General features: G+C 36.5%; 1 protein-coding gene across 8 annotated transcripts in view; it reads right to left on the bottom strand.

Moving 5' to 3' along the window:
• Positions 1-23,832, bottom strand: part of LOC138704883 (5' exonuclease Apollo-like) — a 90,148-nt gene that overhangs the window by 34,017 nt on the left and 32,299 nt on the right. For 5 of the 8 annotated variants that reach the window (XM_069833263.1, XM_069833264.1, XM_069833266.1 and 2 more), the window contains 2 exons: positions 20,947-21,086; positions 11,034-14,680 (listed from right to left, as the gene is read on the bottom strand). In XM_069833263.1, the coding sequence (XP_069689364.1) occupies positions 12,871-14,680; positions 20,947-21,086 (1,950 nt within the window). In that variant the 3' untranslated portion in view covers positions 11,034-12,870. Of the gene's footprint in view, positions 1-10,265; positions 11,010-11,032; positions 14,681-20,946; positions 21,087-23,832 lie in introns of those variants that run through there. The other 3 variants (XM_069833271.1, XM_069833269.1, XM_069833267.1) reach the window with 3 other exon arrangements.

The following is a 23,832-nucleotide window of genomic DNA, read 5'->3' as shown; positions in this document are numbered from 1 at the left end:
GGGAAGGAAACAATTGAGGATGAGCCACGTTCAGGTTGGCCATCGGCAAGCAGAACCCCAGAAATGATCAAGAAAGTGCGACAAATGCTGGCACAAGATAGGCGACTGACTCTAAGATTGATTGCGGAGGAATTGGACATTAGCAAGGACACGATGCACACCATCGTCCGCGATGATTTGGGTAAGCGGAAGATCTGCTCCCGATTTGTGCCGCACAAGCTCACAGACGAGCAGAAAGCAAAACGGATGGAAACTTCTGGTGATTTCATTTCCATGTGTGACCAGGATCCATTGCTTCTGAAAACTATCGTTACGGGAGATGAGACCTGGTGCTACCATTTCGATCCAGAATCAAAACAGCAATCGATGTCATGGTGTTCACCGACTTCCCCGCGACCAAAAAAAAGCCGTATGCAAAAATCCAAGGTGAAAACACTGTTGATCGCCTTCTTGGACAACAACGGTATCATCCACAAGGAATTTGTTCCTGCAGGTCAAACCATTAATGCTGCATTTTACCAGTCCGTTTTGAACAGATTGCTACAGCGTACCCGGCGGGTTCGGACTGAGTTGCACAGGACTGGCAAATGGATGCTGCTCCATGACAATAACCCTCCGTACTCCCCTGATCTGGCTCCTGCGGACTTCTTCCTGTTTCCCCGCTTGAAGGCGGCCATGAAAGGTGAACGTTTTGCGGATGTGAATGCCATCAAAAATCGTGTGACAGCCGTTCTGCGATCAATTCCACAGGAAGCTTTTGCTGATAGTTTCCAGAAGCTGTACGAACGTTGTCAAAAGTGTGTTGTAGCGGGTGGCGACTATTTTGAAGGGCTTTTTTGCTTTCTGATACCATTCACCGAACTTTTCCAATTCCTGGCTCAGAAGATAACTGTTCTTGAACATCCTCCATACTCCCCTGATCTGGCTCCTGCGGACTCTTTCCTGTTTCCCCGCTTGAAGGCGGCGAGATCAGAGGAGTACAGAGGGTGTTCAAGAACAGTTACCATCTTATGAGCCAGGAATTGGCGCACACGGATCGCACAGTGTGCAGGGGCATTGTCATGGAGCAGCATCCATTTTCTAGTCTTGTGGAACTCTGGCCGAACCCGCCGGATCGCTGTAGCAATCGGTTCAAAACGGACTGGTAAAATGCAGCATTAATGGTTTGACCTGCAGGAACAAATTCCTTGTGAATGATGCCGTTGTTGTCGAAGACTGCGATCAACAGTGTTTTCACCTTGGATTTTTGCAGACGGCTTTTTTTTTTGGTCGCGGGGAAGTCGGTGAATACCATGACATTGATTGCCGTTTTGATTCCGGATCGAAATGGTAGCACCAGGTCTCATCTCCCGTGACGATGGTTTTCAGAAGCAATGGATCCTGGTCACACATGGAAATGAAATCTCCAGAAGTTTCCATCTGTTTTGCTTTCTGCTCGTCTGTGAGCTTGTGCGGCACAAATCGGGAGCAGATCTTCCGCTTACCCAAATCATCGCGGACGATGGTGTGCACCGTGTCCTTGCTAATGTCCAATTCCTCCGCAATCAATATTAGAGTCAGTCGCCGATCTTGTGCCAGCATTTGTCGCACTTTCTCGATCATTTCTGGGGTTCTGCTTGTCGATGGCCGACCTGAATATGGCTCATCCTCAATTGTTTCCTTCCCTTCATGGAAGCATTTAAACTATTCGTAAACACATTTTCTGCTCACGGCTTCCCTCCCGTACACCTGCACCAACATTCCATGTGTCTCCGTTGCAGTCTTACCCAATTTGTAGCCGAACTTGATGTTTACACGTTGCTCCATTGCGCTGTGACACTTCCTCTCACACTGACTACGTTCAACTGGTTGCAGTCTGTTTACACTGCCAGTCACATGCATTGCATGCTGTGTATCGATTCTCTTCAAGTCTCTGAAGAATCATGCGCATACGCAAGCACGTGCACCAAGTTGCCGTTAAGATTTTACATCATTCACCGAACTTTTTAGACACACCACGTATGTAGGAAGCAATGTGTATTGAATTTTAAGCCCCACATGCTTGTAAATACCTAACCTGGGAGTAAAGGGGCAGCAATCCCATCTGGTTGAATGGTAAGTGATCTCTTTTTACCTGTGCTACAACATTTCTCTGAGCATGAGAGACCAACGAAAGAAAATCATAAATTAATCATTCTGAATAACCACAAGAGCCTCTTAATATTGCTGCCTTGTCATTTGCCAAAGAAAATGGCATTTTTTGTTAACTCTTCCATCCCACTGCAGCAACAAGTTGCAGCCTCTCGACGTTAGTGTATTTTTTGCTTTAAAAAAAAAAGCATTATAACACAGCATGCAGCAACTGGATGATCAATAACCCTGGTAGGCCCATTTCAGTATATGACATTGGTGCTTTGATTGGCGAAGCCTTTCCCTCTATCCTTCACCCTATGGAATATTTGTAATGGCTTTAAAATTATAGGAATAGGGCCATTTAATAGCAACGTATTTTCAGAAGAGGATTTCTTGTCTTCATCTGTGACAGATAGACCTATTCCAGTTTATGAGGATGACTAGAGCTAGGATTTATATGTAGTATGAGTTAAGAATGACGCCGAGTATAGTTGAGTCGATATGATGCCGGTTAAGAAGGTTTTAAGCCTGGTTGACAAGACTCGAAATGCGGAAAAGTCACAAGGACTAGACAATGTAGCTTTTAAACCCCCGCTGTTTTGTAAGTGGTGGTTAAGAGGAATAAAGACCCTTAGCGCTAACTAATGGAAGTACTGAATGACAAGAATGGCAAGTATGAGGAGTGGGGGGCATGGCTTGCATATTTGTAAACTATACCGACTAAAAATATTAGCTATTACTACATACGAATCCTAGCTCTAATGATGACCCTCTTCACAGAGACAACCAGCACCTTTCATGTTGCCTAGCCATCAGTTCCAGTGACACACCTGCGACACACAACATTGTCTCTCCTGAGCAAGTTCGTCCTCATCCTAAAGCACCACCAAGGAAAATATCCAATACAGGGGGAAAAACTGCAAAATCAACTGTGTTAATAGACACACCTGTTAAGCAAGCATTGGAGGAGAGCTGAGAAGAGAGTTGCTGCTGCTGCCAAGAAGAAAACTGCTTCCGAGAAATATTAAAAAAAAAAAAAAAGCAGAAACTCGCCTTCACAACACCAAGAGGAAGCTCTTCGATGATTCCTCAGATTCAGATTCCGATGCAGAATTACCAGCTAGTTCGTCTTCATTAAGTTCACTGCATATGAGAGATTCTGAGGAGGATGATGAGACAGAGTCAAGTGTTCCTGTAGGCAACCATGTCCCCGTTATAATTTATGGTAAAACCAAAGCATCTTTCAGATGCTAAAGTTACATCCGTAGATACTGATGGATTTGAGGCTCATTTCTTAAAGAGAGTTCCAGCTACCATGAAATTTTCTCCAATGGATGAGTCTTCTTTTATCTCATGGACTGACATAATTAAGAAACCTCCACAACCAGTGAAAGCAAATTCTGCCAGATATGCTAATATGGTGTCATTCCCTGTGGACTTAAAGGCTCGTCTCCATTAATAAACATTTAACAACAACATGTTAAATGTTAAACTGTTTACTGTTAACATCCCAACATGTTGATTGAACATGTTAATGCTAATTTCATTTAACACTTTGTCCACACTGTTAAACATGTGAAACTTTACTTTCTTTTGCACAGTCTACCATAAACAGTCTATGAGATTTTAATGTAGATAGTGTCTTGTTTTCAAACCTTGGACAATGGACTCAGACGATGATGATTTGGCTTTTGTAATTTCCTCTATAGATTGTTACAAGGCCTTGGAAAGGAAGAAATGATAATGTGGATGCGGCAATATCTTAGTAAAAGACACAATGCAGAAGACATTCTAAATGAGCTTAGAGTTCAAGATCGATTTGGATTAAAAAACTTTCTGAGAATGTCAGAACACGATTTTAATAATGTAGTGCTGCAAAAAATATTTCCTGTCATATCAAAGGAAGACACACAATTAAGAGCAGCTATTTCACCTCATTAAAAAAAAAATATAGCGCGAATGATTGACTGTCATAGAAGCTTCGACATGATAAATGTTAAAGGAGTGGCTAATATCGTGTGATTCTGAAGTTTTACGAATGTTAACATATGTCACCAAATACGACCATTACTGATGTCAACATAGCATTAACGTCTAGCGTACCACGAGGATATGAAAACTCTCTATTGTATTCTCAAGAACAGTTAAATAATAATTTCAGTTCTCTAAAACAGTCGGCCTTCTTTGGTTTGTCTCTGTATTATTTTGCAGCTACATCCCACAAACAAGGCTTTTCCATTGTGCATTAATCAATTTTATTCTAATGATATTTCCTTTCGTCCACTCCACTACTTCGAACAATTTACAGCCAATACCAAGGATTGTATAAAAATTATAAAGAGATGCTCCTAGTTACGCGCCACAAAATCGAAAGTTAGTTGCTATAGAAACTGTACGAACTTTGCCGAATTGTACCGACATTGCATGAGCAAGTGAATTGACTTGACAAATCCTCAAAACTTTTACGTTTCATACTAGGCAATGATATGTGATTCAGAATATGTATTTGTCTTTACTATTGCTGCTCAAATAAAAATAAAAATGTTGTAGTGGTTCAACTAACCCCATCTTATCCTGCTTCAACCCATTTGATTCTTACTTATTGGACTGATACAAGTAATTTCATTATCATACTTGAAATTCAGTAAAATTATGGAATCAGAGAATTTAATAAATATAAGCTTGACCACAGATCAATTTACACTTGACTAGCTATTTTAAAGCATTTGCAAAGAATTAATATTCTTAATAATGATAATTTAAAATGGGCCTGTATTACCTAGTAATGTCAATAATGAATGTCCAGCAATTATATTAGCTGCTAATCGGACAGTTAATATTCTGTATATTGTTTGGATATTGTTTACGTGGCATTCGAATAATACAGAATCAACACATTTTGTAGGTAAAAAGGTAAAAGTATCCCCGTAACATGCCATGAAGGCACTTGGGAGGGCATGGAAGTACAGCCCCATGCTTTCCATGACCTCAGCACTAGAATGAGGTGGTGTGGTTGGCACCATGCTCTGACTGCCTTTTACCCCTGGGAAAGGCCCAGTACTCAATTTTATAGGAGGCTGAGTGAACCTGGGGGCCGTTCTGAAAGTTTCCAATGAGAAAAAAATCCTGGGATCGAACCCCGGACTTTCCAGTCCGTAGCCAGCTGCTCTACCAACTGAGCTACCTGGCCGCCAACACATTTTGTAGGCTTATATGTAAATATCTTTATTATTTGACAATTTTTACTATTATACATAGCATTCCAGTAATGATTAAGGATTAAAGAATGAATAATCAAAGCAGAATGAGTTGTTTTTAGTACACACTTTTTCCTCTATTTATTAGGCTATATTTACAATTATAGTGTAACCTAAACAACATTAGGCCTAATTCATTTCCTAATTTATTTAGATAACTTTATTCTAGCATGCATTTCTGCCTGAGGTAAGCAGTTGTCAGATTGTCAACAATACAACCTAATTATAACATGTAACAGAAGTCATACCTGAGCATAAATAGTAAGTTTCCTTAAATAATAATTCTGGTTTCCATATATTTTATCAGTGGATAGGAAATTTACAACAAGAAATTGTGACATTTGTCCTTTTTCGAAGTTCTCGTAAGATTTTCTCATTGATTTACATGCAGTTCACGATTGTGGCATAGTGAAGCAAGGTGGCAGCTGAGCACAAGGTTAAACTTCAATAGCAAGAGCGGCATCATAGGGCTGTGGGTGAAACACAGGATTAATGTAGGAGAAGCCCTACTGATCAAGAAAACACCCTTTAGGTTGCCGCACAAGCACAAAGAGGTAGTCAAAGACATGTTGCAGGATATGCTAGATAAGAACATAATCCGACCGTCTGCCAGCCCATGGAGTGCACCCATAGTTCTAGTCTCAAAGAAATCACCTGATGGAAGCGAGCAAATGCGATTCTGTACTGATTTCAGAGGTCTAAATTCTGTTACCCATGACGATTCATATCCACTCCCTAACATCGTAGAAACACTCGAAAGTTTACCTGGTACTAAGTACTTCAGCAAAATTGATCTATTCAGTGGTTTTTGACAAATTGAAATTGAGGAAAAAGACAAAAAGAAAACTGCCTTTGGTACACCCATGGGAACGTTTGAATACAATCGCATGGCGTTTGGTCTAGTAGGAGCCCTGAGTACTTTTCAAAGACTAATGGATGGAATCCTACCAGGCTTAAAAGGGGAATTGGCCTTTGTTTATATTGATGACGTCATTGTTTACAATAAAAAAATAGAGCAACACGCAGAGAGGCTAAAAGAGATTTTGCAACGTTTAAGAGACGCGAATCTGAAAGCGCATCCTCTAAATGTACTTTTGCTGTACCTGAAATCGAGTACTTAGGTCATGTAGTGGACTCGAGAGGCGTACGTCCCAACCCACAGAAAATTCAAACAGTAAAAACATTTCCAGTTCCGAAAAACGCAAAACAGATGATCATTCCTAGGTCTAGCAGGCTATTATGCAGACAGTAATACAGTCAGATAGTCACACAGTTGGGCAGGGATCGAGAACCAAGAAGGAAATCGTAATGGAGTCAGCAGAGACAAGAGATATACCATATGTTCCCGCCATGTCGCACACGTCGAGGTGCCTGGTGATCCTGCTCCTCCGGACACTTTACGAGGTCTCGTGGAGACCGGGGCAACAACAAGACTATTATTGCGGTGCTCGGGATGCGAACTATGGTGTGACGTGCCCCACAGGCGATCTGGACAACCGGTTTGCCACTGCAAGTGGGAGGAGTTGCAGAACGGAGACAAAGAGAGATGTTCTGTCAGGTGCTCTCCTTCCTCGAGCGACGCATCCGAGACTTGTAAATAGGAATAGCCACATGTACCCAAAGACATGAAGCATATGATTTGTAAGGAAAAAAAAAATGTTTGTGTGAGGTATGCGTGAGGAGAAAAGAATGTATATCAGGGCCCCAGAAAGAAAAGGAATGAGTGACAGAGAGAAATACTGTGTTATCCTAATAATATCCTAGATTATAAGATTTTATTGTAACGAAGAGAAAAGACTATTCAAAATCTATTATTGTAACTAGAGTTGTTAAGTGTTATAGCTGATGCCATGCAACGAGCCAAACCAACTCAAAATTATAGAATATCTCGAAATTTACACAGAAAATGCAAAACCAATTAAAGTGCAAGTTTTAAAATCATTATTAGTGATTCCGCTCTGCTTTGTAATTCAGCGACCACCAAATTCATAGTATATATGGTGTCCATTTGAAAGCCAATGGTGAGGGAATAAATACCCCGTAAGCCTGCCTGAGCAGAAAGAGTCCCTGACACGAGATTAACTCTCTGTAAACTCTTTCTGTTACTTGTGTGTGTGAATGTATTCCAAAATCTAATACACAATCAGTAGGCCAGCCAACAAGTTCAATGAAAAAGCACATGCTAATGAGGCATCATCTTTTTGAAGAGAAGGGGGCATTGTTATGCCTCAGGGCTAAAGAACGCCCTGTAGCATGATTTCCTGTGGAGTGTTAAATTTGAGACAGTCCAGGAAAGGTGTCAGCAGAATAAACCACCTTAAGCAGATACGCAATGCAATCCCAGCTTGCGAAGTAGATGCTTAGCCAACGTTATAGAGTTAAAAGTATTCTTATACCATAAATCACAGCTGGACTAATCACATTACTGGAAAGCCGGGGGACATAGTCAGGGTCTTGGTGAAGAATAAGTCAAAGACAGGACACATCGTGATGGCATCAGCTTTGACAAGAGTCGACCTGGTTGGCAAGTTGGTATAGCGCTGGCCTTCTATGCCCAAGGTTGCGGGTTCGATCCCGGGCCAGGTCGATGGCATTTAAGTGTGCTTAAATGCGACAGGCTCATGTCAGTAGATTTACTGGCATGTAAAAGAACTCCTGTGGGACAAAATTCCGGCACATCCAGCGACGCTGATATAACCTCTGCAGTTGCGAACGTCGTTAAATAAAACAAAACAAACACAAAAAATAACCCATGTGAGTAATTCATTATGTAAATTTGTATATATTTAATAAATCAAGTATAGTTTCGTTCATAATTAATTCAGTCTAGAACCTAAGTTCAGTAACTACGTAGTTTTCCTATAATATCCTGAGAGCCCTAGCTCTTTCAGTAAAATCGTTCCTTTTCCATTATACATATAATGGTGGTCTCAGAAGTCCTGATAAGTGTGAGCTGGAGTCGAACACAGTAGTCATCCGACCTAAGTTGTTGCACACAACAATAATAAATAGTCAAATGAAGGTTCTTTTTATCATCATTTATTTGTTAGTATTGACTTGTCAGGCCAGTAAGTTTTGTAAATTACAGGAAGGAAGATAAATATGTGACATCGTGGAAAGACAAGACAGTTGTTACTATTATAAGTACATGGCATAATCCAGACACAAGTAGTCTCAAGAAAAACTGCGAAGGAGGTGAAGCTTTTTCAGAAACCTGTTGCTGTTGTAGACTATACTTAAAAAATGGGAGAAGTGACAGAGCAGACCACTACTGTTCAAGCTACGGTTTCCTGAAAAAAAGTTTGAAATGGTGGCGAAAATTATACTTCTGGATTTTGGAGATTTTCCTTGTAAACAGTTTTCACCTGTACAACTTGAATCAAAAGTCAAAAAATCTTCCTGCTTTGTCTAATCTGGAGTTTCGTAAGAAGATCATTGAGGATTGGTGGGGAATGTGAGAAACAAAATGTCTCGAAAACGTGAGAGACCCAAGTACCAATGATACAGAAGATCATCTGAATAGCAAATTGCACGTGATCTGGGCACACGAAAGGCTTCACATTCATGAGACCATAAAGGGAAGCCCATACCGTCGAAAACAAAATATATTAGACAGTTAATATTCAGCGAGACGAATGCGCGAACCTTTCATATAATATCTGAACCACATATATCAAAGTTTCTTCACTTTTACGAAAGTTACAAAATAAAATCAAGCAGCATAAAATAGGTGTTCAATTTGCACGTGTGAGTGGTATTTAAATGGACGAGGCAGAGAATGGATGAGACATTTAAATCCGACCAGAAAGGGTTATTCCCAGTGTGGGCAATGAAAGACTTAATCTTCCATCAACAGGACTCGGTGTTCTGTGATTCCTTTATTTTCATACTGTGGAAGTGATAGACAAACCACTGCAGTGTCACTCCTGCCTAGTATACCTAGGGCGGGTCATGGTTCACATTCCTACGGCCTTGCCTAAGGAACGTATCTGCTTTTGGGCAGAGTACCTGATTCTATATATATATATTCAACGTGAAATATTACTAACGGTACTTAACTTTAAAATATGCATATAATAAACTATATTTAAACAAGAATAGGCCTATCTTAAATAGCTTTTGTTTCTATTTTTTTAGGGCTGTCTAATAATGAAATTACAGAACTTCTGTACAAAATTGACCCCAACAATTCTGATGTTGAAGTTGAAAATGACAATGAGGCAGATATTAGGGCTCCAGAACCTAAGGAATTGCTGGATGATTTGCATGAAGATGAAGACAATGAAGTGCCAGAAGGTGAAATTACTCCAATTACACCTGTACAAGCCGGAAGTAGCAGAGATCCTTCCCAACGTTGGTGCCATAAAAATGAGTGAGTTGTGAAACTTGAATTTTAATTGTTATGAGTGACTTCTGAATAGCTATGCCAAGTCTAAGATTATATGCGACTCAAATCTTTGGAATAGGGTTCTTGTTCCATCAGTAGTAGTTCGTTGGCTCCTACGGATCTATCTTGATTTAGAGGTTCTATAGGCTTACATGTTTTTGGTCTAGTGAAACCTTCTTTTATGACCTAAACAATTTAGTAAACATTGTCTTATTAAATATAATTTTGTTTGGTTTTAGGTTTCCTGTGTTACCAGAAATGGACCAAACTTGTAGTACTGGTTTATCTGCCGGATCTTCCAAAATTCCAGAAATGAAGACACCATTTTCTTACTTTGAACGTTATTTAAAGGATGACTTTTTTGAGGACATGGCTGAGTTTTCAAACAGAAAATATGTACATCACATATTCATTATGTATGTATCTCATTGAATATTACACGACTACTCTGAAGTAGCCAATGTGTATTATTACTATTTAATACGAGAAAAATTTGTACCAGCACTGGGAATCGAACCCAGGACCACACAGAGCTTCAGTGCCGGTACGAATTTTTCTCGTATTAAATAGTAATAACAGAAAATATGTTTTACTAAAGGGTAGATCCTTGAACACTAATGGACCGGAAATAAGGAAGTATTGGGGTGCTAGCATTGCTGCAGCTCTGGTTGGTTTCCCTAAAATCTGTATGTGCTGGGATCGTAGAACTAGGTTCCCCTTGATTGCAGATAATATTTCGAGAGATAGATTTTACACATTAAGGAATAGTCTCAAAATTGTTGATGACAATGCAGTCAGTGACCTCAAAACGGAAGACAGATTTTTGGAAAGTGAGGCCTATGTTGGAGAGGGTAAGAAATGCTTGCCTTGAAAATCCTCGGCCGAAAGAGATTTCAATAGACGAACAAATGATACCATTCCATGGTCAAGTTCGAATGAAGCAGTTTGTAAGGAGTAAGCCTCAGCCTGTAGGATTGAAAAATTTCGTTATGACGACAACAAGTGGGCTTCCCTTAGATTTTTTAATGTATGAAGAGAAAGGCAAGGAGATTGTGTCAGGAAAGGCTCCAGTACCTGAGAAACTAGATGTAGGGGGAAGAGTCGTCCTAAAATTATGTGATTCTTTACCAGCAGGTTCTTCTATCTTCATAGATAGATACTTCACTTCAGTGCCCGTCCTTGAAACTCTATCACATAGGAATATTTTTGGCACTGGGACAATCATGTCAAACCGAATCCCAAGGTCTGTCGAACTGAAAAGAGATAATGAAATGAAACGGGAAGGAAGAGGCTGCCATGATCATGTTGCATAATGTACTCCGTTTATATTCAATAAAATATTATATACTCTTTTATTTCAAGTTCTGTATGGTTTGTTTTCCCACAGACCCAATGTATCACATATGATACATGCTTTCGCGCAAAACTGCGTAAAGGAAAAAAAATAGTTGTTGACGAAACAATTTTCTTTGTGCCTTTAATATCACCAACATTTATATTTCACAAACATGCATAAAAAATCTCAGTCTCAGGAGGATATACCAATCCAACAGATGTGTTTTGTGCAACAACCCTGACCAAATCATGGACAAACAACACCTGTTCTGCCCAGCCTTAAACCCAATTGCACAACAGACTGAGGACCTTGTTAGCTTGTACTGGGAAGCTAGAGAGAAAATGATTTGATTGTCAATTCTCGCCATTGGAAAATAATAAATAATAATATATAATACGACTATTAAAGCTATGGGTCAGTTGCAACAAGTATTGCAATTTACCCCAGGACCAAAGTAGTTACTTTGCACCGTTTTTATACAAATGGCGACTGTTTATTTTATAGTTATAGGTCCAGCATGCAAACATACCAAACAAAGAATGACAGAGGTAATACACTGGATATAATGCCGAGAACCATGAAATTAGTTAACAACAATCCTGATAAATGCTCCGTGGAGTAGCAAAGAAATTCAACATACATTACTTCACCTTATTGAGGTCAATAAATTAAAAAATTTGAATCCTGAAGCTCGACGATATACTGTATGTTGTTGTTATCAAGACATGCAGTAACTGTTGTAACCTACTCCAAGAAGTGTTGTAACCAACACCTTAGTCAGGGTATGATGCAACATGTGTATCAATTCATAAAATGTTAAATAAATAATAAAGTATGACACTGCAATTTTGCATCAGAATAACTGATAGTCAGTTACTTCAATTACATTAATTAACATCTTACAAAAATTTAAATATATGCATTCAGCAGAGTAATATGTAAAACTTGTAGCAACTAAATCGCACTTCCCCTATAATGAAAATGAATGGAGATTTTGTAAGAAAAATAGAAATATGTCTTAATTTTCAGGCGAGTATAATAACTTTGCAGATCACCGTATATTAAATGACTAAAATGTATTCAATCTATTATACATACACCTCTTAGTTTATTTTTAAAATCTGTCTCACTGTATACTATTCTCACTTATGTCATGATTTTAGTGCAGACAAATAGTAAAAATAACTTATCATGTATTTAGTAAAAAATATATTGTGGTTTTTGTCTCACTGTTGACCATTCTTCCCTAAATTACATTTATCTCAAAACGTACAATTATTAAATAAGAACATTACCGAACAGGTGGCCTATGTGAATATATATATATATATATATTTCTTCTTACAGATTGAAAACAATAATAAAAAATCTTCGGTTATTTTTACGTAAATGTGCAACATTTTTGTACATATTTTGTGTTGCAGATATATTAATTTATCATTGATTTTAGTTCACATTAACACTTGTTTTTTCATTAATTTTAAGATTTTAAATTAATTTATTACTGTCATGGCTCATGAACTTTTATCCCACACCATCCACTGATGTAACAATGTAACTATATTTCCCTTCTGAATTTCTGCTCTTTCTGTAAAATGTTATATTTAGAGAAAGATTTTTCTGATTTCTCTCTTGAAACAAAATCTGGTCTAGGTCTCATAGATCTCTTTGTTATATTAAAAATTGGATAACTGTTTTCACAGCAGGTTCTAGTTTCATGTCTAGGAAAACCTCTTGTATAATGAAATGACAAAATTACTTGGTTATTTTTTTCATTGTTATCTGAATTTATTTGCAACTTTCAGAAAAATATCCATAGAATTGTTATGACTAATGTTTTTAACAACTGATTTTCGAGAGGATAATTGCATTTTGTGTGAGTATAATAGCTTTCCAATGTCAAGATTTTCAACCTCCTGAAAGACATAAGGTATATTCTTTGCTGCCAGAAGAGTATCTGCTGCTATAAATGGGGTTCGACTGCTATATGTCCAATAATTCAGGTTTTTCATATTTTTCCGTGTAGATTTTAACTGAGTATTACTGAGTTGGGACTGATTTACCGCTTCCTTGTATATATTTGAGCGATGACAATCAGGCTTGGAGATATCATGTCCATTATACTGAGCAGAATTATTAGTTTTTATAACACATTCAGTTGCAATTGATTTGTCATAACTTCGTCCACATGTCTGAACTGCACAATCAACTGTCTGCACAGATGGTGTTACTTGTGACTGAATGTCCTCAATAGCCATACAAGAACGAAATGAAAGTTCATTACTCATAGTGCTCAAGCCACCTTCCGTTCTACTCTTTAACAATGTATATGATCCTTCTTTGTGTGTCTCGGTTCTCATTTTTTTATTGCAGCTTTCTTCAGAAATGTCTGAATTCATTCTTTTTCTTTTATGCAGTCCATATGACTTTTTTGCTGAAACTGCCTGGGACTTCAGTTCATCACTATGCTGTTGTTTCGTGAGTTCCACTTTTCTTCTTTCGAGACTTCCTGATTCAGATCTGTAGTGTCCATCAGTATCTTTTAAAAGGACATCTTCACTGTGAATATAATTAGTGTTCTCATTAACATCGTCATTATTTCCTATTACAACTGTTGAGGCACTAGAAAAAGATATATTGTTTACATCAACTGGTTCTTTTTTTAAAGCACTAACATCTTTAATGTGCAATGCATATGACAATGGCATATTCTGTAATGGAAGGTTTCCATGCTTCCATGGAAGAGCTGTGACCTCATCATTCATAGTATTACCTGTGCTTTTACACAATACAGTCTTATCCCTTATTACAGAAGCAAATTCCTTCAATAGATCACAATCTATTCTCTCTACATGTGGCAAATGCTTATGTAGAGTTTTTGTGTCACAAATTGAAATATGACTAAAAATGTTAGCAACACTATTCCATAACTTGCTAATATCGAAAAGTACCACTTCCACTTCTAAATAACTATCTTTTACAAAACTGGGCACATTAACTTTTATAACTTTGCCTTCACGAAGTTTCACAGCTATTTCTTTCCTTACTGAAATTTCCTTTGAACAATTCGCGTCCAGTTCTGATGATATTTCATCTGATGATGCATCAGAAGATTCAAACTGCACACCTTTTTTCTCATTTGCATCAGTTACTCTCTTCTTTCGTACAATTTTAGGCTCTTTAGATAGACTACTCTTGAGAATCAATTTAGGAGGCACTGTCTCTGGTTTATTTGCGGAGCAGAATATAGTTTTCTCTTCACTATCAGACTTAAAGTTATTACTTTCTTGTTTACAACACAAATCATACAAACTATTAGGAATAACAGAAAACTGACTAACCTCTTGCCAATATGATAAGCTTCTATTATCATTATTACTAATTTGTTTAGCTTCAATTATGGGATGTATTTTTGCAGGTTTCAACTGTGAAATGAATGTGAAGAGCTCTTCGTATGGGCTGTGATCACTGTATGGTACAACAAAAATTCCATGTTCTGCTGAATTTTTATATGGGTGATTTGCAACATCAGGTCCATATTTATAAAGGGCAGTTGGAAGAATGGCAATATGAGGATGTTCTTCTTGCCTGTAAAAAGAACCATTAATGAAGTTAAATATTAAAAATATAAAAGAATTAAAATTAAAAACTCAATAAATAAAAATTGAACATGAAACTTTTAAACTTTCTAAACTGCACATTGTACTATGATTGCTCCTACTGTATTGATTTTTCTCTCTATTTCATGTATGCATTTTTTTAAATTGTTTTCCAGACCTATATGGTCACCTGTTTATGACAAGTGGATTTTATTACATATATATATATATATATATATATATATATATATATATATATATATATATATTCACTGTAATCAGAACTACAGTCAGTATTCAAAACTTCCAATTCTGGCAAATAGTATCATGAGATAGTCTGAGCAAGAGGTTGCTGAAGGCTCACACAATACAGTGTGTTGTTACCAGCATGCTTATAGAGCCATGATGTTGCTTCTTGACTGGTGGCACATTGGGCATTTTCTTATCAGTTGCTGCACTAAACTGACGACGCAATTCTGCTGACACTTTACATCTTCGATCTCAGTTAGTCAATTATCTGAAATGTACTAAGAAATATGTAGTTTAATAGTGGTTAAACCCGAGTTAGCTCTGTGGTAGCGTATCTGTCTCCAGACTAGCTGGCCCAGGTTCGATTTCCGGCAGGGTCATAAATTTTCTTGTAATATTTCTACCTTGAGACTAGGAGAGATGGCGGTGCACAACTTCTAATCACTAAATTGTGCACCAATATACCTGGGTTAAATCCCAAATCTCTCCGCAGTGCATATATCACTGTTGATAGTGATTCGTCCATCAGATAGGGACAATAAGCCTGACGGTCTCCTTGGTGCTATTCGACAGGAGTAGGCTATGTGCTGGCACCGGGTTTCCCTTCTCCCTTCATCATCATCCTCACCCATTCCCTACACTACACTTACACGAACACTTAAAATACACTTACCCTAGTACACGACATAACTCTTCACAGATACACATCATGCATAACATGGCCCGCCGAAGTGGTGTGCAATTTGAAAATGGGTCACAGTCCTGCCATCTATCCGCAGTATGCAGAACCCGAATCACGCAAAGTGAAATGGGTAGGCATTAGACACACACAATGGTTAAATACACAGTACACATGCATTTTTATTGTTAAAATGTATCTGATGAAGAAGTCGTGCACGATGTGTTTATTCAAGTTTTGGTGATATTTTCCAGAGTCTGCAGCACAACTATCGAAACAATGTGGTGTTAAATGACTTAGTAAGTGGCTAGAAACAGATTCAATTCTTGATAAGAAGAAACATTGTTGTTGTTTTCTAATGCCAGGCGTTTGACAATAAGGTCATTTGACCTCTTGCACTCCAATATTTTTCAAAGATATTATCATGTTCAGCCACTGAAGCACAGATTTTGAGGTGTTCCGAATCCAAAGCATGCTCTGAAAGAACAAACACTCGAAGATATTATGTGTGTGAGAATGGAGCTGAGCCCAAGAAAAAATACTAGCCACCTAGCATAAGAAAAACTTATAACTATGATGTCATATTTTTATCCAGTTCTCTTTTTACAAACTCAAATTAAACATATTTCTAGCTTTTCTGAATATGATGACATGGTTTTTATTGGACATATTAATTCATATTTTGCCACATTTTAGCATTAAGTCATATTTGACCAAAAAATGGTAGTATATCATATTTTTGGTCATATTTCAATAGTTCTGAATGGTGAGTCATCCAGATTGTTGCTGGTCAGACTCTCTTGTCTTCTTCATCCCTCTCAAACATGTGACGTTTAAGAGGTTCCAACCCTGCTATTGCCAGATAGCAATTCATAAACAGTCAGTGATTCTGCTGACATAGCTGTAAAATAATTAGTCACGCAGAGGACATACATTGGACATTTTCCACCCCTCTTTTCCCTATTCTATTTTTATAGGCTGAACAGTCCACTCTGGCCAATACAAGGAGTTAATATTCACAAAAACAGCATGGTGTAGAATGGTGAATAATAAAGATTCTAGTAATTTTTGGATATTTAATTTGTTTTGCGTCATATTTTGGTGTATTTATTAGAGCACGAGGATATGCATAATTCCAGAGCTTTATGTAATAGAAATCCGAGACCTAATAACATTTCGTGGTAAAGGGTTTGATTTGAAATTTAAGTTTCATCCCTATAAGGTATCTGTGGCTCATAAATTTAATCCTCATGGCACGATTATATGGTTGAATTTAGAATCAATCTATAGAAGAAGTGTTGAATCAATGCTTCTTTTTTTCACTGACGAAGCTTGGTTTCACCTGAATGGCTTTGTGAATGCTACTTACTAATAATACAGTAACATATTGTTTGAATGGAACTGCAGCCTTTTCGAAATGCTGCTGAAACTTAAGTAAACACAACTTGTACAACTTCTTCAGCAGATATGGTTCAATGAGGAAAATGCATTGCTGTACTGAGTATCCGACCATGATTAAAAATACGTATTTCTCCAATACTGTGCAGATAATTGACAGGGATTGACAATGTAATGTGACAGCAGAATTGTTCATCAGCTTAGTGGAACAACTGATAAGGAAAATCCAAGCATTGTGTCCCTTGCAAGGCTTAAAGCAAACAAGAGGATGGGAAATCAAATATGCTACCCATCAAAAAGAAATGTCGTAGCTTGGTAAGAATGCCAATAATTCAGATTTGACTTGTTCTGTACTAAAAAGATTATATATTAAAGTTGCAGCTTCGAATCAGTACACTTGTATTAGTCCAACTGGTTGCCATGTTCAAAACTCTTGTGACTATACAAATCTAAATGTAACAAATTAAAATATCTCTAGCTTATTTATACATGGGTCAAATGGTAGAAATATTGGTGACATGTTGAAGCACTATGTAACAGGAAAACGCATGGCTACAGTTGGCTACTGTAATGGAGTGGGGGTTGTGCCTGTGGGTTCAGGTGGGGGTTGCCTTGTGGTTATTAATTTAAATAAGTTGTATAGTGAGTTTGATAAATTACTAATTTGTTCATTTAAAATTGAGGTACCCTGGTTGTATGTTTTTGTGATGAAATATGCTTTAACAGTATCAATGATATTATTATTGTTTATGACTTTTACTATTTGTAATTGTCTTTAATGTTTGTGAGTTCATGGGCTTCTTCTATGAGGTGCGTGGCAAATTTTTATTTATTCCAGTTGTATTTGAAATCTGAGATGTGTTCGTTGTATCTAATTTCAAAAGTTCTGCGGGTTTGACCAATCTATTTTCTAGGCCAGTTTTTACAATTCAGTTTATAAATGCCTCCATTGAGATAGGTTTGGGTATTATTTAAATGAATGGGTATTCTGTTATTTAGTTTACTGTTTGTTCAAGGGGCTATGTGGATGTTGTGATTCTTGGAAAAATTATTTAGCCTGTTAGAAATCTTTCCAAAATAGGTCAGTCCATGCCATTATTTTTTCGCTGGTATATTTTCAGGTGTTAATGTCTTATATTTCTTCACTGATAATTTAGATTTTCTTTCTTTTTCTTTTTTCTTTTTTTTTTTTTACAAGTTTTTTTATTATTTGTTTGTTAAAGCCATTTTCTGTTGCCAAATTTAGAATATACTTATATTCTTTGTTGTAATTAGCCTTAGAGGAGTTGTAATCATCCTGTCAATTAAATACCTAAATTTGCTCATCTTATGAGTTGTAGGGTGGGTAGAAGTATTGTGTATTGTGTGGGTTGTTGATATGGTTTTTTTTTTTTTTGTATATATCAAACGTTATCCGAGGTGTTTTCAATGTAATTTTTAAATCTAGAAAATTTAATGTACCATTAATGCCTAATTCATGTGTGAATGTAATACATTAGAATCTCTCTTAACCGTCACCAAAGGGACCAGACTAGTTCTGGATACGAGATTTTGCCAGATAATTAAATACCGGTATATATTAAAGAGAGAGAGAGAGAGAGAGAGAGCTCGTATTTCATTATGCCAAATGTTGAAACTGCAGCCATGTGAAGCTTATTTCTCTATCACTTGTTCATAACTGAATAAACATAAAAACTGTGTAGATTTTCCTTATTAAAACACATCGCACAACACAAATAATACATTAATTCTAGGTTCGAACAATCACTGAAAATTAAAGCTCGTGCGAACTTCCTAATGTGGCAACACTGATGCCCGAACATAATTAAATGAACATAAAAACTGTGTGGATTTTCTTTATTAAAACACATCACACAATACAAATAATAACACTAATTTTAGGTTCGAATATTCACTGAAAATTAAAGTTCGTGCGAATTTCCTAATGTGACAAAACTGACAACCCAGATTGTGGCAATATGGCAGATTTAAACTTGTTTTTACCTGGCCAAAAGTGCTGTTGTTTTGGTATTGTCATTATTTGGGTGCCGGTTATGAGAGATTTTACTGTATTCGGATGTAATTTATTGAACTCGTTCGTAATATATTCAGTAATATGTGTATTGTTTTGGTATAATATGAGGGTATCGTCTACATAGCAGATGTACCGTAGATAGAGATATTAAATTTATTGCAGAGGTGACTAATATGTGTTTTCTCAAGGTGCTGTAGAAATATATCTGCCAGTAAACCAGAAAGTGGATCCCCCATAGCTAGACCTTTTTGTTGCAAGTAAATCTTGTCATTTAACGTGAAATAATTCTGTTTTAAAAAGATTCCCAACAAGCTAATAACTTCTTTTATTAAAGTAGGATTGAGTTGCAAATCATTCAATTTTGTGTTAATTATATCTAATGTTTCTTCAATTGGAATATTGGTATATAGATTGGTAATGTCTAAAGATAGTAATTTGGTTTCTTTTGTGATCTTTAATTTTGATAATTTCGTTATGAGTTGTTTTGTATTGATTATGGTACGATAGTTGTCTAGGATTAAATTTCTTTTTAGAAAACTCTGTAAGTATTTATTGACTTTATGGTTAGGTGCATTTCTACTTTTGACAATCGGTTTCATGGACATTTCAGTTTATGAATTTTTGGTAAGGTTTTCAAAATGGGAACACTAGGATTTTTTGTGATGACTTTGTTGCCATTATTGGATGGAAACAAATCTGAGGAGTTCTTGATTGCTAATTTTATCTGTTTCTGATATGTTTCAGTGGGATCTGATTTCAGTTCAATTACCTAGTTAATATTAAGAATTTTTTTTTTCAATTTATTTGGATTTATGCATGAGTACAACTACATCATTTTTATCAGCTTTGGTATGAATTATGTTGTTATCCGTTAATTTGCGTTTAAGGTTCTCTAAATTTCTATTATTGATTTTGACCTTGTTGTGATATTCTTTTATTTTAGGATTGACTCTGTATTCTTGTATAATTTTTGCTGTACTATAGCTGAGGAACTATTTATTTTCGTGGTTACCTTACATTATTACATGTTGCGTTTCTATGGCTAATGTATCTACTATGTTGTGAATATTGGTAGGGGGAAATTAAACTTATATTCATTTTGCAAAATTTTTGTTTCATTGTTTGTTAACTGAAAATTAGTCAGGTTGACAATTCTATTACCTTTAATGGATAGTTTTTTTTTTTTTTTTTTTTTTTTTTTGTGTATTACCGTTTATTAATGTGTCTAGTTTTTTTTTTTTCGTAACGTTCTATATTTGTGTGAAATAACTGTGTTAGTTTTATCATTGCAGTTGTATGCTGTAACATATTGAAAAAACATTTCTTGAAATCTCCAGAAAATGCGCCATCTGTCTTGCTGTTTCATAGACATGCTTTGTGTTTTGCAATATACCTGTTAGATGGCTCAGCTGTTGTGATTATAACTAGATTATAATCATTATATCATTACAATGGCATAATATAATATTTTGGTAGTCATATACATTTCAAAGTTAAGCTGGAGGCAAAAGATAATATTTAAAAAAATTGTGGTTCACCGTTACCACCAAAAACAAGTTTTGAGGCATTATGCTATTCAAAATTTTGATTTTGATTTTTTTGCCTCAGTGCTTACTGAGCATGTGCAGTATGTTTGTTATAACTGGAACTTGAAAAATTCAGGTGGCCCAAATTTTGTTTCTGGGTCTGTACAATGCAGATCAGCACTGTCTCTTGTCTTCAAGAGAGGCATACAAATTCAGTAATATTGAAATTATGCAATAAAGTAGTAATTTCATAACAGAAATATTTTGTTTCATGAATAGTTGAATAAATTACATACTACTTTCATAGTTATTATGTCATTATATTAACTTTTAACTAGGAACTCAATTTTACAATATTTAATACAAACCTTTGTTTCATATAAGAAACAGTCACAGACCTGATGTCGACCACATGGATCCGGCAACTTTTACAATCTGTTGTGAAAACATCTTCATACATCAGCTGCTGCAACACCTGTAGTCTCTCTTCACTAACATAAATTTGTTCCTATGGAAGTGAAAAGCGAATTATTTTTTTCTATCAAGTAAAAGAAATACAGAAGCAAGAGTATGTACTCAATATCAAGACAGTACCTACTCAAAGTTGAACAAACACATTAATAAATTATTGAACATTTTAGGTTAGTTCCCAAAATGGAAATTACAGTAGCGTGCAAATTAATCCGAACACGACATATTTTTACATTTTCTGTCATTGTTGGCCTCACAGCTGCTCATACCGCTTTAATTGACATCTGTAGTACTTGTAATTCCATTGTTGAAGGTCTGTCATTATTTTTTTTATAATATGTGACATTTTGCCTGTCGTTTTGTACTTATAAGCATTTCAATTGTGTTGAAGACTTAATACTGCAATCCTGTGTACATTCTGTCGTCTTCACAAGTGGATACAACTCCACGAAAACGGTCTAAAATTATAACATTAGCAGAGCATTCTTCTATGACACAGAGGCAAATTGTTGCAGAATGTCACATCGGTTTGGCTACTGTTAATTCGATCATAAAACGATACAGGGAGACTGGATCCATCACACCTCAGAAAAAAGGAAACTGTGGCCGGAAAAGGAAGACTTCACCTGCAGATGATTGTTTAATTGTCAGGAAAAGTAAATTAAATCCTAGACTAACTGCTGTCGACTTAACCCGCGAGTTAATGGCTACCACTGGGGCAAATATTCTCGTCACAACAGTGTGGCGTAGGCTTTTGGAAGCTGGACGAAGGGCTCGTAAGCCTATTAAGAAGCAACTGCTAACCTCTGTTATGCGCAAAACAACGCTTAATGTGGGCAAAATTACATCAACACTGGACAGTGAATGACTGGAAGAATGTACTTTTTTCTGATGAGTCTCATTTCGAGGTCCACGACCACCGTGTTTCTTATGTACGGAAAGGATCCGAAAAAGTAACAGCAGCTCATCTCCAACAAGCACCCAAATACCCCCCTAAAGTAATGTTTTGGGGTTGTTTTACACATGAAGGGCCTGGAGCATTAATACCTATCAAGGGAATGATGAATTCTGATAAATATATTTACTTATTGGAAACCACCAGAATCGTGCCCCAGCTGCAAAAATCATTTCCGGATGGCAGAGGTGTGTTCCAACAAGACCTGGCACCATGCCATATGTCTCTAAAAACTACAGAAATCTTCAACAAGAATAATATTCAGGTACTTCCCTGGCCAGGCAACTCACCCGACATCAACCTCATTTAGAACTTGTGGTCAATTTGCAAAAGAAGAATGCAAAAAATGGATTGTTCTACAAAGGAGATGATGATTTCTGCCCTCATTGGTGTATGGTTTCGCGATGAAGAAATGAAGAATATTTGTGGGAAATTAGTGGAATCCATGCCAAATCGTCTCAGAGCTGTTATTAGGAACAAGGGAGGCCACATAGATTACTGAGGTATGTCTTAGATCCTTTTTTTATCCCGTTTGAGTGTTTTTGCATAAGTAATTACGTTGTTCGGATTAATTTGCACGCTACTGTATGTACCATTTAATAGTCAATTTTGACTTGCATAACCAACATTATGAAAAACTTTTGATAATTTTCATGGTTTTCAATCTGAATATTCACATTACTGTTCTCTACAGTCATTTAAACTTGCTTAATTTCATATTTATATCATACTTCCAGTGAGGGGTAAAGTTGATTATTAAAGTCCAGTGATTGGGATTTGGATGAATTTGTAAGTATAATTGAGAAAAGATTCGAGAAGTTTAGTAAAATGTTAAGCGAGATGTTATGGACAATGAAAATAGACAAGAAGTATGATGGGGAGACTAGTTAGAATAGTGAAATACAATATAAAGAAAACAAGAGTGGTAAGAAAATGTAAGCAACAAAGAGTGAATTAGTGAACACTGTAATTTACGTAAGGAACTAATATAACAACGAACCTACTGAACAATGATGAAATAAGAATTAGTAGTAAGTATTATTAATATGCAAAGAGTGATTTATGTAAGTGATCTGGAAAAAAAATAAAGAAAAGAGTAGTAAAAGTGACAATTTTGAATGAATCAAATTAAGTCATTAGGTTTTAAAGGAGGGAGAATAGATGATATTAGATGGGAGCAGAATTAAAAGGTTAGAGTAAATATTGGTATAGTATAAAGGAAGGAGTAGGATACAATAAGAGGGAATAAAAATAATAGGTATGAATCTTAAGTTGTTGTTGTTCTTTTCTAATGCCAGATGTTTGACAATAAAGTCATTTGACCTCTTCCACTCCAATATTTTTCGAAGATATTATCATGGTCAGCCACTGAAGTACAGATTTTGAGGTGTTCCGAATCCATTTCTTGGTTTCAGTTGCACAATGGGCAGTTAGGGGACTGATATATTTCAATTTTCTATGCAGGTGTTTGGCCAAACAGTCAAGGCCTGTTGCCAATCTAAATGCAGCTACAGATGATTTTCGTGGTAAATCAGGAATTAACTGTGGATTACGATGCAGAGAGTTCCATTTTTTTCCCTTGAGATTGTATTATCAAATTTTGTTTGTTGAAGTCTAAGTATGTAGATTTAATAAATATTTTCAGAGTAATACGTAGATTTAGTAACAGGTCTATAAGTAGCAGTGCTGCCCTTCTTTGCTAAAGCATCCACATTCTCGTTTCGCAGGATTCCACAATGGGATGGTATCCATTGGAATACAATTCTTTTATTGAGTGTTATTAATTGAGACAGCATTTTAGTTATTTCTGCTATTTGAGATGAAGGTG

The sequence above is a fragment of the Periplaneta americana genome, chromosome 8 (assembly GCF_040183065.1).
Source record: "Periplaneta americana isolate PAMFEO1 chromosome 8, P.americana_PAMFEO1_priV1, whole genome shotgun sequence".
NCBI classification, from domain to species: Eukaryota; Metazoa; Arthropoda; class Insecta; order Blattodea; family Blattidae; genus Periplaneta; species Periplaneta americana.
Note: the sequence above shows the minus strand (reverse complement) of the source record. Positions and strands in the feature narration are given on the sequence as shown.